Genomic DNA, 15,793 nt, shown 5'->3' with positions numbered 1-15,793 from the left:
ATGTCTCTCTCTGTTCAATTTATCCATTGGCAAAGTAAAAGTAGTTATGATCATTAATTGAAGCAGTGAGTTGTTGACATTCATAAAGTCAGTCACACACTATAGTGATTAGCACCCCTTTTTTTTGAAATATCATGTGCTTTGAAGAAGGGAGCAGCATGTTCCTCCAAAATTATACATAATTTAATGGTGGGTAACAATCTAGAAGATCACAAATTCTACAAAATGGTCTTGCCTTGATTACAATTGAAAGGAGTGTTGCTCTTCCATGGAATACTAAAGGTACATTGCAGCATGTGATTTCTGCTGTATGAAGTAAGACATGTGTAAGGTGGATGCTGGGAAGATGGGAACACAAGATTGAAGTAGATTGTAAAATAGGTTGTGAATATGTTAAAGTTAAATTACAGGTCACGACTATGTGTTAATTAAGGCTGTACAATAGCCTAGGCATTAGCCGCTGGTTTCATACAACAGGCGTTGCTTTCCAGCCAGGGCAGTCCATGTGAACTTATAGGCTGCATAGCATTGGGACTGATTTTTCTCAAAGAGTAATGTTTTTCACAAGTAAAACCCATCCCACCGTTTCCCCTTTCTAATGCATTGCATGAAGGTTGTAAAATGGGTACATTACTGACAACAGCATAGAGATATGCGCTTTCCCCTTCGCAACAATATCAATGTTCACTCAGGATTGTGTTAAAATTGGCGCTTCGTGGCGTACCATAAAGTCTTGTTGCTGTTACAGCGCTAGGCGGCATGGGTTTCACATTGTAGTTTCTCCTTCTGGGGATAGAGGGAGAATGAATCTAAACAGAAAGCAAAGAGATTATTCGTCTTCCGCGTTAGAAAGAAGTTAAGAATACGAGGTTATCTGACTTCAGAACTGAAAGGGAATAAATGTGGAATGCAGGAGGTTGTTACAGTGCGTTCGATTTATGGCACAGCTTCGTACAAACATTTTCTTGACAGTTTTGCTTGTAAGTTTTTGATCATTTATAAAAACATCTGTTTATTCTTGGCGCGTGGAGGACTATATATACCGACCAAACAGTGGTATGGACAAAGTATGGTAAATGGTATTGGTTTTAGTGATGGTGTTGGCCGTGGTGTATTGACTATCGCGTGTTTATATAAAGTGTGACTGCAGTCAAAGAAGTAAGTGAGTTATGTCGGAAGAGCAGTCCAAATGCAATTAGGATGTTAGTGGCGTCGTGGATCGCCCTAATAAGCTGTTTATTAACTTACGTAAATGGTGAGTACTGATGCAATGTCAACATTTATATTTTATTACATTAGATTATCGGTTCAGTTCTTAGCAGCTGAGCATTCAAACACCAGGTTTTATTGCAAGAAATAGGTAATTCGCATTACTGAAGAATGCGTTAAGGTAGAGTGCAGTTCTTCACCAAACCCTTTCTGTAGTAACCTACCTAACCTGCAACATATTTGTTCAATGGCCCAAATTTAATTGAACATTATAATGTGGTAAAATGTATTATAATTTTATATGTATACTGTCTACACATTAATGACATGATAATAATAACAACAATAATTTCATTGATGTTTCTTCTTTCCTATCTTTCAGTATAAATAATATGTTCAGGACTGTGTTTTTTGTGTATTTTCATCCAGACATACCACTGTTTGATGAATTTGATTAGTTTTATGATTCCATCATTGATGAAAGCATTTGTTAAAATATTTGCAATAGGCCTTAAATCTATCCGTATAATAAGAAATGTTTCTAGTACTTAAATAAACAAATAATTACACACACACAGACATACATACATACATACATACACACTAATATACTAATACACATGCATGGAAGTGCAGTAATTAAGTTAGGTGGCTCTTCTGTTTTTGCATGGCAACATCACCATTTTCACTACATTGAACTGTAAAGATAAATAGTTGTTAGCTTCTTTCTATAATTGACTTTACCTCCAAGGATCCCCAATATTGTACCTGTATCTTTGTACTTCATTCCTCCCAGTTTTTGACTTTGTAGTTCTTTTGTTCAACATTTTTTGTCTGATGTGAATCCCATTAATAATTCAGCCCCAAATCTGATACATGAACACATTTTGATTAAATTTAAAAAAATCTTATTGTCAGTTGTAAATATAATTCCTTGTTATAGTTAATGAATATGCACAGTGTGCAGAATTCTCAGGAACAGAAAGTAATTCATTTAATACAGTAGTATGGTAATGTACAAGATACATCATTGACTTTTCTCATTAATTTAAAATTGTTATTACTCTGTGTTCTGTTATGAATTTTATTATTCTATGATAAATTATAAATCCTGAAGCAATCATTTGTTGTTTGTAACTACCAAGAAAGGCATTTGAAATGTGCAACACATACCTAGAAATGATAACATCAAAGCATCATAGAACCTTAATTATGGAACTGTATAAGCAAGATCAGTACAACAGATTGTATTCTCCTACCTAAAGCTTGCATTGATCTTGTTTAAAGTAAATGAGAATATACACAACATCACCTGTCAGTTTCCTAATACCTGAATTTGTGTTTTGATTTCCCTTCATTGCTGAAAGGAATAACTACTAACTCCATGGAGAAGAAGCTGCTAGTCTAGAAATTCCCCACCTTTTATGGAACCAAAAGGTTCATTGCAGAGTCCTTAAGAGCCACCGCAGGTCCCTGTGTTATACTGTATGAATCCATTCCACACCCTAAACCCCATTACCCTAAGGTCCAGTTTATTCTCCCATCTAGATCTTCTGAGTGGTCTTCTTCCTTCAGGCTTTTTAACCAAAATTTTGTACACACTTCTCAGTTCCCTGTGTGTCCTGCATGCCTTGCCTATCTGATGAAATGGATGCAGGGTCAAAATAAAATAGTTTGTGAAACACTGCTTTAGAAAATTTGGTAATGTTTGCCACCAGGTGCTGTCTACCTAGAACTTCATGAAGTAATAATGTTTGGTGTCACTGGTTTAGAAATAAAGATACACTTTAATTTTAAATATTTTATATCCTGTGAAGCAGGACTTAATAATTTTCTTTGATATCTGGAAATTCATTAATGTGTCTACAAGTTCTGTGAGAGCATGTTTTACTGATTAAGGTAATCTAATCACACAAAATTGTGATAAGTGCTCTAGGATCTCAGTAGGGCTGTGTTGCTGAGTAGACTACAGCATCTCTTTAAATGAGCATAGTAAACTATGTGTTTGTTTTTCTCTTATTGGTATAATAAAGATAAGGTACTACTTGATCCTCTCACCATACTTCTTTTACTAGCAAGATCTAAGTCAGATGCCTAGAAGTAGTGCCCCTTCAACAGTTTAACTTTGAATGGAGACTTCTGTGTATCTTGGCTCGGTTTTATCTAAAAATGACAATTTACACTATCCCAGAATTTGGCTGGAGAGACTGAGGAAAACTGTATTATGTGAGCTGTAATCTGAATTTAGGGCATTCAGAATACAGAGTAGGATTTCTAGTTCCCAATCTGCTAAGTTTAATGAGCTGTATTGCATGGCTGTTATTTCTACATAGCTTTTTTTCAGAACAGAATAAATATATTGATGAATTAATTGGGGGAGGGGATGAAAATCAAATGATGAAGATTGTACTAATATGCAAAATTATTATTTTGGACTGTGCCCTTTATCTTAAATTATAAGATAATAAAACAGCATTTAAGAAACTTGATTCTACTTTCATCATCAGGAGAAAAGGGAGTAAAAGAGGTCAGAAGCCTACCTGTTGGGCCGGACCTGGTTTAGCTAGCCTCAGGTTTGAGGCTCTTTCCCCCCTTTTTACCTGATCACAGAAGCAGAATTCTGCTTCCAAAACCCTTGTTTATTTTATAATTTAAGATGATGGAGTCTGAAAAAACAATTTTACATTTAATGCAGCATTATCAGAAACCTTGAGACTTCTGAATACTTTGTACTCTTTGCATGATATTGTAGGGTGATTAAATCATTGTGTGGTCAGTGGAACATGTAGCATGCATGGTTATAAAACTTCAAGACAAGCTATCAACTGGAAGTTCTAGATGCTGATGGGTGGAGAATGTTAAAATCGGTCATAGATTAATAGGGTGTGAAGACATTGACGGATAGTAATTCAATGAAGCATGAAGTTCATATGCATAATATTTAAAAATATAGTAGTTCTTTCCTCAAAGAAAACACGTCTTCATTACAGAGATCACATGTTTAATACTGTTGAAGGAAACAATTGCTGTTTATTAAGATAATTGGGTAAAACCAATAAATGCACTCTGTAGACAAAATGCAAAGTTACTGATTGTCAAAGCTCTGTGCTTTAAAGGGTTAAATTGTTCACTACAGATTGCAATGGCAGGATTTTGTGAGCAGTTTTTAACCATGAGGTACCACAAAAGCTGGTAATTTCTTCATCCACATCTTTTGCCATTTTACTAACTTCTGGATCCATGGAATGTAATAAATATATATTACCTGTAATGTTGATCAAGAGGGAAACATAGCTCAAGCCATAGGATGGAGTGTTGGACTTTAAATTGGATTAGGACCCAGCAGAAGGCTATTCACACAGGAAGAGGAGGTTATGCTATCAGAGATCCTTCCTTCACAGAGACAGATAACTGCTTCCGATGTAGCATTGGAACTATTGTCTTCTTTAACTGGTTAAGCTATTAAAATGATGTGCTATAAATTAATGGTTTTATTCTCACAGGTGTTAACTGAGAGATGACTTCCCTGTGTGAGACTGTTGCAGTGTAAGATGCCATGTAAAAAGTCTCTGGCGGTTTTCACGCCCGTTCATTAACCCATTCACAGCTTATATATTTTAACATTATGAAAGAATTACCATAACAGATATACAGAGTAGTACTAAGTGAAATAAATTGTTATAATCTGGAGGGCATTTATGTAGAATAGGGAGATGAGAAATGAAAACAAAAATTCCCAAATCTTTTTAGAATCTAAAACAACAACATGGCTGCTGCACGAAATCTATATTTAACGAATTGTTTGAAGGCCATAACTAATCATCCATTGTAGGTAAATCATGAATGTATGTGCAAATACATTCATGATTCACATACACATGCTATATATTTTGTGTGAATTGTTTTACAAGGACTATTGGTTTACTATATAATATGGAAATCACTATACTTCCACGTGAATTCGTAATGATCTTTTGGGATATATACTACTTGTGCACTGAGCTCTGTGTTTTGTGGTTGGTATGTCAGATAGTCTTGACGTCACAAAGGGAAGCCGACAGCCCCATGCTGATGTTGAATCGGGCAACAAAATCTTGCATCTCAGGTTGTTAAGAGGGGCAACGAGAGACCTTGGTCATCACATCACCTCGAGATGTAAATTGTTTTTCATTGCGAACAAGACCATGCAGTGTACTTAATTATTCCTGGAGGTGTGAGGAAAGGGGATGCTAAGTTGACTGTACCCATGTCTAAAGGAGATGCAACAACAACAACAATAATAAGTCCATAAAGCAGGATCTCCTTTGCATCTTTTAATATTCTGTACGAGATTTGAGGTTCTCACGGCGTTGGTTTTGTGTTAACGCTGTGTGGATTCAGCATCCTGCCGTGTTCTCAATCACCCTCGACAGTAGTAGTAGTATTGACATCAATATCCTGTCAATCTTATTGCTACTGCAATAATATTGTCAAGATATTAAAACAGTGTTCTAGAAATTTTCGGACAAATGCAGGTGTCCGTTTAAACCTTGTTCTGTTGCAGACAGTTTTTACTGTGCATGTACTGCAGCGAAGGACGCTTTAACATTTGCTTGTAATTCGTAGACCCTTTGATGTGTCATGCCTGTCCAGAGCCGCTTAGCTTAATTGTCATTTCCGCCTCACAACTGTTTACATTGTTATGGTGCATAAAGGGACCATCTAATGACAACTTTAATGCGTGTAAATATAGGCGTGGTATGCTGTTAAAATATTTGTTTCTGGTTCCGCCTGTAATTTAGGTTTAATTGCTTCAAGCAATTGCGATGGTTCCTGCATCCAAGGAGTCCTAATATAAAACCTCTTCAGTAGAGGAAAACAGAGGCTAGAATCGAGATATAGGGGCAAGAAGACTGTTGTGGTTATTATTAAGATGAAGGGGGTGTTGTTTAGGTTAGGTTATGTTAGGTTAGAGCCAGCGTAGCTCAATCAGCTACGGACTGGACGACCTTGGTTCGATCCCCGGCGGGGGCAGAGGATTTTTCTTCTAGCCTCTGCATCCAGATCGGTTCTGGGGCCCACCCAGCCTCCTCTACAAAGGGGTCCTTTCCCAAGGGTGAAGTGCGGCCGGGGCGTGATGCTGACCACTCACCCCCATCTAGTGCCGAGGACAAGAATGAGTAGGAGGTATACCGCCTCCCCCCCCCCCCCCAAGTTGGACAGTTTTACTTTACACTGTCACTGAAACCGTAAGTTTATATGTGAGCGGCATTTATGTATATTTTTGGAAAAATCAATGCGTGATAAGTTTCTGAAAATTGTTTTAGTTTGAGGATTTACTCCCCTTTGTCCATTATTCTCGTTTTGAATTTCGAACTTTTTGATTTTGTGTTCGTAATCTGTACTAAAATGCGTGCTTGGGGAAGGGAAAAACGACGTCCATTACGGGAATATATCCTAGTTAAATTATTGTGCAGAAAATGGAACCGCCATTTTCGGAAGTGTAAAGGCGAAAGCTCTGTCTTTCCTTTGAGCTCGAAGAGGAACGAACTGTATACAGCATAGAAAATTGAACACCTGTCTTACAGTCTCTGCATGACTGAGCTGTGCGCCTGCAGCGTTTGAGGCGTTGCTACTCAAGCCTTCGTGTTTTAACAAGAATGGGGAGTGTATTCCAGGCCTTTTTTTCCCCCCTTTCTTGGTTTCGGGTGGATAACTTGGTCTCACACTTTGTGAGAGGAACATACAGATTGAGGGTGGTGAGAACATCTGGACCTAGTTGGGAGGAAGTAACAGGAGGATGGAGAAAAGTACATAATGAGGAGCTTGGCCCCAAATATTGTTAAAAAGGTAAAAAGTTGTCAGTGGAACCACGGTTCCGGAGAATTTGACGTAAATACGTCTATACGGAAAGGAATTTTATATATTGGCTTTATTCTAAATATTTCCTTTATACATGCTTTACAATTGAGATAATTTTGATTAAGACTTTGCTTATTTAACTTGAATTAGTTACGCTTAAGATGGGTCTGTGGTAGCTGAATGTAATGTAAAGTAATGTAATGTTTTATAGGTAACAACAATTCCGAGTAAACACGACGTTCCCTAGGTACACTTGTTACCCTTTTCGTTTCACGTTTTTGCCGAATGACCTTTCCTTATAGACGTATTTACGTCAGAACCATTAATTGCATGTAGTAGGACGTAACTACGGGCTTTTGTGGGATACCAGTTCTGCTTTATACGAACACTACTTCGGCACGTTATTTTACTTTTCCATTCTATTCTCACTATCGTACATTCTTGTTAAAACAATATCGTCTCTTGTTCGAAACTCTCGATTTTTCGTTTACTTTAAACAAGTCATTTCTCTGTGTCCTTGAAGAAAACATCTGTTATTAAAATTAATAATTTTCCAGATACTTCCCGTTGATTTAATCATCTCTTACGCTTTAAATTCATCTCCGATATTCTAGCGAGCCTTAGAGTACGTCTGGGTTTTATAATGCCCGTCTATTAGTATTTTCCAGCGAGCTATTTCCTATATAGAAGACAGCCGAAGCCCTTTCTTAGTCGTTGCCAATCTCACCGCTGTCCATTTGCAGCCTCAAACAGAATTATTCAGGGACAGTAGTTGATGCTGATGTTTCAGAATTCTGACCACTGTCTTACCCTTACTGATACCTCTTTCAAAATCGACCGTGAATTGTGTCATAAACGTCCAGATTTCGACCCGCCTCACCATTCTTGATTCAGCCAACATTTCGTCAGTTCCTGCACGGTAAATATCTGTACCGATAACCACAACACATTCCTGACCTGTCGTTGGATACGCAGTAGAAACTCGCCTCTTTCTTGAGGGAAAGGGACTTTATGGAAGACCTCGGCATGGATGGGAGGATATTAAAATGAAGATGGCCGTCTTCTGGGTTGTAGCGCCGTGTAGTCTGGTAGAAACATCTGAAACGTTGGTGGTAAACTTTTACCAGACTACACCGGGCTCCAACTCAGAAGGCAGCCATCTTCGGGCTCACCGTCGGGAAAAACTTTATATTAAAATGAATTTTAAAGAAAAGGAACACAGGGGTGTGTACTGGATTCATCTGACTCGGGATAGAGACCAATGAAGAGATCTTGTAAACAAGATAAAGAACCTTTATGTTCGATGAACAGTGGGTAATCTGAATAAAAATTTCCTTGGATATTATCCATCGTCTAGTAAATATAAAACGTAAAACGACGTTTCGGAGATGGGACTCCGTCTTAGCTCTATCTAGTGGGCCCAACTGTGTAGGAACCTGAAGACGGAGATAGAGTCCCATCTCCGAAACGTCGTTTTACGTTTTATATTTACTAGACGATGGATAATATCCAAGGAAATTTTTATTCAATTGACTCTTCACCATCGTCAAGAAGTTTTAGAGTGGGTAATCTTTTGATTAGTCGAGCAATGATTCTCCTCCTTGCAGTTTACCGCAATGTTTACAGCGTTGCGTAAGAACACAATTTAATATAATTTTAATAATATTATTATTATTATTATTATTATGCGTAAGCATGTTTACTAAATAGTAGGCCTGTTACTCCAATTGTGGTCTTCTGGAGTGTCACGTCGTAAGTAGTCTCGTAGGTGGTTGCCAACTTTTCGGATGAACGCCTACAATCCTACAAGACGTCACAACCGAGAAGACCTTATAATTCGACAACTTCACCGCCGTGAGACTCAAATCGCAGGAAGAGTACAGCTGGGTCTGTTGTGTGAAGAGCATGCTCCTCCCGGTTTGGTGATTTACAAACGGGTTTCAAAAAATTGTTGAAAGAGGACGCAGGTAAAAACAAAAAATAAAGGTGGTTGCGCTTGAGGTGGGCAGGAGAATGATTGTGGAGTGTTGATAACTATGTTTCTGCTTGTACTAGTCAACTGGAAAACATCCGACTCCGAAATTAGCTGAGCTGTATTTATTTTTGTGTGCGTCATGTAATAAGTACACCTACGTCTTGATATTACTGCTGTAACAGTGGTTGTAACTAATACGAAGCCGATGGACACAATCCCGAATCAGATTAATCCAGTTCGCATCCTCACATCTTATTACTCTGACTACACTTTAATATTATCTGTTCTTGCCATCTTTTCCATGTGTTTTCTAGCCAAATTTTGTCGATGTTGGTCTTCTGGGTAAGAATGCTGTGTGAACTTTTATTTATTTAGTGTTCTGTCTGACGACAGGTCCATATGAACAGGATCCTTCCATCCTTTTCTCGGACTGGGACCTGTTCATATACGTTCTTGGCAGATGATCCAGAAGTGGTTTGCCATTGCCTTCTTCTGTGTGTGAATGGAGTAATTGTTTGGATGCCACGGAGAAACCGGGGAAGCCCCCCGAGGAAAACTCCGTGTTGCCTAGACCACGGCCTTGCCCAACACAAGTTATAAATTCGGGCACCGCCGGGAATCGAACCCGAGACCTCCAGGATTACAAGGCCCGCGTTCTAACCGCTAGACCACCGTGGCTCTGTGTGAACTTACAGGTAGATAAGATACCAACGTTTCGGAGCAACACTGCTTCCAGCTTTAGCCACTGAAGTCCACAAGGCGTTCCTATTCAGAATAGCAGCATCGGCATCCACCATCGTGAGAAACTCGTCTCAAATATTATTTCTTATTTTAGCAACGTGTCCCGCGAAACTCATTCGTCTTAATTAATCGTAACAGAATCAATGAATACAAATTGTGAGTCTCCTCACGAGGATCTTTGTATTTCCTTCCAGTGAAGTACCGCGTTTTATTTTAAAATGAAACATTAGATAAACTTACAGATATGTAGCATTGTCTTACATTTGTTAAGTGGTGTTCAGATAAATCATATATGTACGTGACAACAACTTTATTGTGAACTTTTTTCTTGTTAAAAATACCAACATGGCAGTTGTGCGAAAGTCTAAGGGTGGCTGAAAGTGTCCTGGACAGAGGGAGTTGCTGAATAAGATATGTCACTAATTGGTACAATAGACTTAAGGTTCCACCTAGCTGTAGCATTTAGTAGGTTCAAATAATGAAAATCGTGCGTCATAAGTTCATTACCGAAGTTTTCTTATTCCTATATTTACTTCAGTCCCGCCCCCTCGTAAATCAGAGTAGTATGTAAAGCAATTAAAAGCCCTCTGGCTTATTCTCACAGTAATTACTGTCGGTGACATCTGAAACCAAGCCGCTTGTATTGTCCTCTATTAACTTAAGGGTCGGAGCGCCACATCAGAACTGCGACCACATTCTGTTTCACAGTGCTTATTAAGACAAGCGATAGAACACCTTGGATGGGGGATCAGACCATCGCAAGACCTCTACCATAAGTTCCGCTGTTTCTCGGCGGTGTTACAATCCTTTTCGAGAAGGGTAAAGTAAAGCCATCTCGTTACATGCCAATGTTGGCAGTCTTTCTGAACCTCGGCACTAAATTGGGGGTGAGTGGTCAGCATCACGCCCCGGCCGTGCTTTACCCCAGGGAAAGGAGACTGGGTGGGCTCCAGAGCCGGGCTGTTCTCACAGGCTAGAAGAAAATTCTCTGTCGGAGTTCGAACTCCGATCACCCAGCCTGTAGCCAGTCACTTACTGACTAAGCTACCCGGCTGTTTGAACAAAGGTAAAGTAAACATGTTTTGTAGGTAAGCAGGATGCGAGGTCCTCACGGCGGTGACTACGAAGATGGCTGTCGCCTCAGTTGTAGCGCCGTAGAAGTTTACCATCGTTTCAGAAACCCTTGCTGTCTACATCATCAGGGCGATAATCGCTCTGATGATGGAGGCAGCAAGGAGCTTTGAAACGTTGCTAAACTTCTACCAGATTAAACAGAAGACAGCCATTTTCAGAATCATCGCAGTGAGAAATTCTGATCTCGTTTGTCGATATAATCTGTGCGGTTTAAATGACGTCATTAAATAAGATAAGAATTAGCTAAGTCGTCTTGTCAAACGCAATGTGTATCAGATGTGAAAACGTAGTCAAATAAACAGAGAAACCAAGTCGAAATTGGGGTGGTTACGGCGTGTAGTAGAAACGAGACTCACCAATTTTCCCAACCCACGGAGAAATCTGACCCAAGGCCATTTCATGCTTCCTCACTCATCATCTTATCTGTCACGTAAAGGATTCATCTTGTTAGCAGAAACATTCTAAAGACCGACGGACAGCGGCTCTGTATATAATCATAGAAAATGATTGGATGGCCAGCAATCTCCTTGTTATCTTCAGGTTGTACATACACAGGGATCTACCTACCTGGTCCTGACGTCAAGACTGACCTATCTCTTGGCTCTGCTCTGCTTGTGGTTACGGGCCATTGCTCTTTTCCGCCGTTAAGCGTTCTGTGCATGAAATGAACGCGTGTAGCCCTGAACAAGTCTCTGTCCGCATGATTCAACTCTTAGAGCCGCAGAACAGTTTTGGATGAAATTTGGTATGAACGTCATGCCATTGGCGACTACCCTGAAATCGTACTTAACAAATTTATACAATCGGTAATACCAACATAGCAGACAAACTTGCGAGGTGTGAAAATACAAAACGTTGACAAATAATTCTTTTTTTGTGTAAAAGAATATGTTAGCTGCATGAAAGAGCAAAATTTTGAATTGAGCGGGATTAGATCCTACGACCCCGTGCGTACGAGTCCATTATACTGCCACAGAGCTGAAACGCCTTATGAATTCTTGTTGATCTACAGTCGTTCAGAATATTTTAATGCCACGTGATTTGTATAGTTCGAAACTAAAATTGTCTTAGTAATCTTGTAATCCTGGGGTCTCGGGTTCGATTCCCGGCGGTGCCCGAATTTATAACTTGTGTTGGGCAAGGCCGTGGTCTAGGCAACACGGAGTTTTCCTCCGGGGCATCCCAACAATTACTCCATTCACACACAGAAGAAGGCAATGGCAAACCACTTCTGGATCATCTGCCAAGAACGTATAGGAACAGGACCCAGTCCGAGAAAAGGATGGAAGGATCCTGTTCATATGGACCTGTCGCCAGACAGAACACTAAATAAATAATAAATAAAAGTAAGATAGTTGATGCATTTTATTAATAATTCGGAATTTACAAAGAACGCATGTGTGTATTCCGGCCTTTCCAGCCTTGTCCATATAAAGCGAATAAAATAACGCATAATGGGGGTTTAATTTAGTTTCCGATAATACTCCACGGATATAATTAAAATTTGGCACTGAGGGTTTGCCTTAAATGTTGTCTGTATTGATCAGATTCCAATTTTTGTGAACACTATGACGAACATTCTTGTTCCATAACAACGAGGAGTGTCTTGGCTGCATGCCTCTCTATACAGACGCTTGTCGAACGCAGTGGCCACGCCGCCTAAAACGTGGAAGGTCTTGGATTACTCGAACCCTGGGATCGTGGGTTTTTATTCCACTTGAAGCTCGTTCGCGTTTTTGTGTTGTGTTGTTTTCTCTTGTCGGTAGAAAGAGAGGTCTTGCGATGGTCCCATCCTCCATCTGAGAGTCCTGTAAGATTCACGACTTCGAAATTAATTCTGAATCGGAACAAGCCAGAGATGATGGCTGAAGAAGAAGATGCCTTCTTGCCCCAGGCCTTACTTAGTTCATGTATTTACTTTTTTCCCCTTTTCTCTCGTTTAACGACCCGTTGCTTTAGCTCGCTTTACCCCGTACAGAACGATGGAAGCAACCTGTGTGGCTCGATTCAGTCTCCCATGATTAGAGGGAGCTCGCCAAGCAACAGGTGCATCAAGTTCTAATTCCTCTATCGACAGCCAGGATACATTTAGGTATATATGCGTTCAGGGAAATAAAATATTTCTAGACATTGAAGATTTCTGTCTTCTGGGTTGTTGCGCTGTGTAGTCTGGTCGATGTTAACCAACGTTTCAGAGGTCATACTGCCTCCATCATCAGGGCGATGAGTATGAAGATTTCTGTCTTCTGGGTTGTTGCGCTGTGTAGTCTGGTCGATGTTAACCAACGTTTCAGAGGTCATACTGCCTCCGTCATCAGGGCGGTGAGTATGAAGATTTCTGTCTTCTGGGTTGTTGCGCTGTGTAGTCTGGTCGATGTTTACCAACGTTTTAGAGGTCATACTGCCTCCATCATCAGGGCGGTGAGTATGAAGATTTCTGTCTTCTGGGTTGTTGCGCTGTCTAGTCTGGTCGATGTTTACCAACGTTTCTGAGGTCATACTGCCTCCGTCATCAGGGCGATGAATTACTTCGAAGATTTCCGTCTTCTGGGTTGTTACGCTGTGTAGTCTGGTCGATGTTTACCAACGTTTCAGAGGTCATACTGCCTCCGTCATCAGGGCGATTCTTAGTATGAAGATTTCTGTCTTCTGGATTGTTGCGCTGTGTAGTCTGGTCGATGTTAACCAACGTTTCAGAGGTCATACTGCCTCCGTCATCAGGGCGGTGAGTATGAAGATTTCTGTCTTCTGGGTTGTTGCGCTGTCTAGTCTGGTCGATGTTTACCAACGTTTCTGAGGTCATACTGCCTCCGTCATCAGGGCGATGAATTACTTCGAAGATTTCTGTCTTCTGTGTTGTTGCGCTGTGTAGTCTGGTCGATGTTTACCAACGTTTCAGAGGTCATACTGCCTCCATCATCAGGGCGATGAATATGAAGATTTCTGTCTTCTGGGTTGTTGCGCTGTGTAGTCTGGTCGATGTTAACCAACGTTTCAGAGGTCATACTGCCTCCATCATCAGGGCGATGAGTATGAAGATTTCTGTCTTCTGGGTTGTTGCGCTGTGTAGTCTGGTCGATGTTTACCAACGTTTTAGAGGTCATACTGCCTCCATCATCAGGGCGGTGAGTATGAAGATTTCTGTCTTCTGGGTTGTTGCGCTGTCTAGTCTGGTCGATGTTTACCAACGTTTCTGAGGTCATACTGCCTCCGTCATCAGGGCGATGAATTACTTCGAAGATTTCCGTCTTCTGGGTTGTTACGCTGTGTAGTCTGGTCGATGTTTACCAACGTTTCAGAGGTCATACTGCCTCCGTCATCAGGGCGATTCTTAGTATGAAGATTTCTGTCTTCTGGATTGTTGCGCTGTGTAGTCTGGTCGATGTTAACTAACGTTTCAGAGGTCATACTGCCTCCGTCATCAGGGCGACAACCCAGAAGACAGAAATTTTCATACTCACCGCTCTGAAAACATCGAATATTACATTTCTAGGCATTGCATGCAACTAACCTTTCCAAGACCTTTAATCCCTGAAATTTACTGTAAATGTGGATTGATTAGTTTATTAAACGACGTTAACCAATTGATCTTTGTAATGGTGAAGTGTTGTGTTTTATTTGCTGTACGAACTTGATTCTGAAATGGTCTTTTAACGAGCTTGGACTTTAGGGTAAAGTAATACCCTAGGACGATGTCTGGGTGGAAACATTTGGAGCTCTTTTTTACGAGAGATGGCAGGTGGACTCTTGGAAGTGTTATGAAACAGGTGCGTTTACTTTGCTTATAACGTTAGCCTGTTTTCTATGTGTTAAAGTTAATTAGGTTTACATATACTACTTTTCGTATAATAAAACTTGTTCATTGTTCGTCATCTGTCACGGCGTGTTTGGGAGGGAGGAGACAAAGACACGAAAGGGATGAAGGAAAAGAAAAAGAGACAAGGATGGAGATGATCAAAGAAATTATTACACGTTGAATTTCAACGGGCTTTATACACCAGTTCCTGTGTAGTGGAAGGACAGTATTTCATCATAATTTGTCATAAGATATTCGCACAAGTTCGTTTACGCTCTTAAATAAAGTACTCAATGAATTTAAGTAAATTAAATTTGGATATGATAAATTACTCGTATAGTGAAAGTGCTGTCAAAATTTGTCAGGGGAGTCAAAATATTTACATAAAAGTTAGGATGTTTTGTCGACATGATGTCGAATGGGGCTCACTTCAGATTCGGTTTAATGCGTGTCCTAACACCTTGACAACACCGTTAAGTGTTTTGGGTATCGCGTTCAAGCTTATTATTACTATTATTTTATCTATTCACCATTTTATATGGTATTTACTTCTATGTACCTGAGACAAACCTTGCCCTTCAGGTACACAGTGCAGTAGCTATTTCTGAAATACATTTTGTTTTTAATAAGTGTTAAATGCATTAAACAGATTTCGCGTTAGGTAATATATATTTTACGTGAGCGTCTTTCAAATGATGTATGTCGATCCTAGAATGGCGGTTTTCTGAAGTTCTCTAATGTCGTGTTCGCCCGAGATGTTGGCCAGATATGTTTTGAGTGACCTGGAGACAGTTCCAGTTGCTCCTATAACTACTGGGATTACTTTTGCTTGAACTTTCCACATTCTCTGTATTTATATGAGAATGTCCTTGTATTTCAATATCTTCTCTGCTTCCTTTTTAATTACATTCCTGTCAGTTCCAGTTTTTTTTTCTGATTATAATATCAGGTTTGTTATTTGGGACTTATAATTATTATTATTTATTATTGGTGTTAGTGTTCGTGTTTTGTATGCCTATAAAATGTGTTTGATCAGTGCACGTGTTTTGCTGTCTTTTAAATTTCTTCTTCACTGCAGTTTTATCTCCAGGTCCTCT

At 39.8% G+C, this 15,793-nt stretch overlaps 1 protein-coding gene across 1 annotated transcript in view; it reads left to right on the top strand.

The window, feature by feature from the left end:
- Positions 1 to 818: 818 nt before the first annotated feature.
- arr (low-density lipoprotein receptor-related protein 6) overlaps positions 819 to 15,793 on the top strand; it is a 45,505-nt gene continuing 30,530 nt past the window's right edge. Inside the window, exon 1 of the mRNA XM_022083608.2 lies at positions 819 to 1,255. Within this exon, the coding sequence (XP_021939300.2) occupies positions 1,201 to 1,255 (55 nt within the window). The 5' untranslated portion in view covers positions 819 to 1,200. The remainder of the gene's footprint in view (positions 1,256 to 15,793) is intronic.

The sequence above is a fragment of the Zootermopsis nevadensis genome, unplaced genomic scaffold (genome assembly GCF_977971745.1).
Source record: "Zootermopsis nevadensis isolate Lab colony 2312 unplaced genomic scaffold, Znev_1.0 Znev_ptg000017l, whole genome shotgun sequence".
NCBI lineage: Eukaryota > Metazoa > Arthropoda > Insecta > Blattodea > Termopsidae > Zootermopsis > Zootermopsis nevadensis.
The sequence above is the reverse complement of the archived record's forward strand: the minus strand, read 5'-3'. Positions and strand labels throughout refer to the sequence as shown.